This window comes from Lottia gigantea (assembly GCF_000327385.1).
Source record: "Lottia gigantea unplaced genomic scaffold LOTGIsca_8, whole genome shotgun sequence".
Classification (NCBI taxonomy): domain Eukaryota; kingdom Metazoa; phylum Mollusca; class Gastropoda; family Lottiidae; genus Lottia; species Lottia gigantea.
Window position 1 is genome coordinate 1,348,915 of NW_008710662.1, and position 2,419 is coordinate 1,351,333.

Here is a 2,419-nt window from a genome sequence, read left to right on the forward strand (position 1 = left end):
AATTTAGCTCTTAAATGGTCTTGATAGCTGTAAAATGTATTAATATACAATGTAGTCGCAATCACATAATTTTCAATTTATAACTTGCCCACTATACCTAAGAGATGTTAAAAATACTTTTCATGAATTCATCTGATGAATCTAGTTGTTATGGGGATGATAGTGACCAAGATAAAGACTACGATCCAAAAGTGGATTACTGAGAACGTTTTTGAGCAACAATGGTCTCTTAGTGGGATAACTTCCATACACCTTGGTGAACCAAAATCTGCAAAATCCAAGCCCCTCACACAAGTCAAAATTCAAGACATTAAAGCGATGTTAAAATTCATGCCCCCCTCTGATAGAGCCTACATGTCTTTACAATGTTAGGCCTTATTGCAGTATTTAGTTCAGATTGTTGAAAAGTTATTGTTAATATTATTTAGTCTGTTATGTTTTATATTTTCCGAATGTCAGAATAGTTACAAAGTTGCAAAGGTAAATGCAAAATGTTTTAATTTATGATAGAGTTCTTAAAATAAAATAATTGATGTGTTTGACTATCTGTGTTGTTTTCTCGTGATCTTAAACGGTCAATTATTGGTCAGAATGAGTTATTTCTCTTATATAACAACCCCTATATGTCTGATTCTATTTCTTGAATAAATTTGGGCAGATAAATTCCAAGCCTTTTACCCATTTCCTAAACAATTATGCAAATATATCCATCTAAACATGCAGATACACCAATATGGCTTTGAAATTATTCATATTTGAAAGTCACAAAGGTGTATCTGCAAAATCTCTTCATGAATTGTTCATATTCCAGTGACATTCTGCACTTGAAATTTGGTATGGGAATCAGTATTGAATCATATTAATACCATAAAAAGTCTCAAATGATAATCTTTATTTTTAACAGAATTATGAAGTTCTGAAACTTGAACCTCAATTTCCTCAGAACAGAGGAAATGTTAGATGGAACTAGTTAATTCTCGGTCGACGATGTGATTATTGTTCATATCATTAGGTCTGCCTATTTCTTTAAGTGTGTTATAACTTCTTCGGACAACATGAACTAATTCGCAAAAATGTGCATCTTCACCATCTCTTAGTGGACGGAAACGTGTTAAATCTTGGGTAATACAATCAGCAATAAATCTTGGATCTCCATACATTGAGTCTAGATATTCAAAGGCAGCATCATAATCAGAACCCATACCACTTATCAATTCTAATGGCTTATTTACCAAACAGGAACGCAGTAAAGTTATAGCATCTCGTTTACTATATCTCGATGAAACCATATGCAAAAAGTCTGACTTAAAAGTATAATATTCACGAACATCTCCACTAAACTTTGGCATCTTCGGTTTCTCCATTTTAAATTGACAAACATCGGTAGATTGTGTAGGGTTTCCACTGACAGAATTACTATTCAGGCTAGTTGAAGCAGTAAGACCATTCATATTCTCGGTACTCAGATTATCAGCATCAAAATTATTCGGATTGACAGCGTAGAATTTCTCGGATTAACAGCAATAGAATTTCTCAGATTAGCAGCAGCAGAATCTCTCGGATTAACAACAGCAGAAGTACTTGGATTCGGATTATCATCAGCAGAAGTACTCGGATTGACAGCAGAGTTACTCGGATTATCGTCTATACTGTGGTTGTCAGGATCAACAATATTATTTACATCAGAATTACTCTGGATATCAGTAGGTAATGAGTTATCATTAGGGGATGAAGAGGGTGACAGGTTTATTTGATCAGGGCTCTGGGGAATTTCAACATTCTGGGTTTTTGCTTGGAACTCATCATCTAAGTGTTTAACATAATCTTTGGAATACATTTTTAATGTTGTGACCTGGTTTTGCACATCATCCAACCAAATTTCTGCAGTTTCAAATTCATCCTCATCATCTATCATTTGAGTATATACAGTATGTGTTTCCACCAGATTATCAAATGCAGTGTCTATTTTCAAAACTATTTCTTGGATTTCTTCTATTCCCCTTTTTTCATTAATCAGTCTATCTAGTACTTTCCCTAGTCTGGTAATAGCAGCTTTTCAGTTTCTTCTTTTCTTCTTGGCTTCTAAGAGCAAGGTTTTCAGTTCCTCTGGTGGCATGTTTAATTTTCAAAAATTCAATCAGTCAAAATTTCACAGGATATGTGACAGATAAACAAAAGTTCAGTAAATGTGACCAGTTTCACAGCAAATACACAATACGTGCCAGTTCTGACTGAATTTTCTCAAATTTCACCAGGATACAGATTAGCAAATATCATACAGTTTACCAGTCATTAAACACAGTAGATTAACATCCAAATTTCTTCAGCATTTCTCCAATCCCGTGGTTAGCAAAGTTCAGGTTCACTTCTGTCAGAATTCAAATTTTTGTGGATCGTGAGGGTGCATGAAGCCGTCCGG

At 34.4% G+C, this 2,419-nt stretch overlaps 1 protein-coding gene across 1 annotated transcript; it reads right to left on the reverse strand.

The window, feature by feature from the left end:
- Positions 1-1,462: 1,462 nt before the first annotated feature.
- LOTGIDRAFT_155322 (hypothetical protein) lies at positions 1,463-1,915 on the reverse strand (the record flags this gene model as incomplete). Its single annotated transcript, XM_009066889.1, has 1 exon — positions 1,463-1,915. One exon carries the CDS (start codon positions 1,913-1,915, stop codon positions 1,463-1,465), a length of 453 nt encoding a protein of 150 aa, XP_009065137.1.
- Positions 1,916-2,419: the final 504 nt, after the last annotated feature.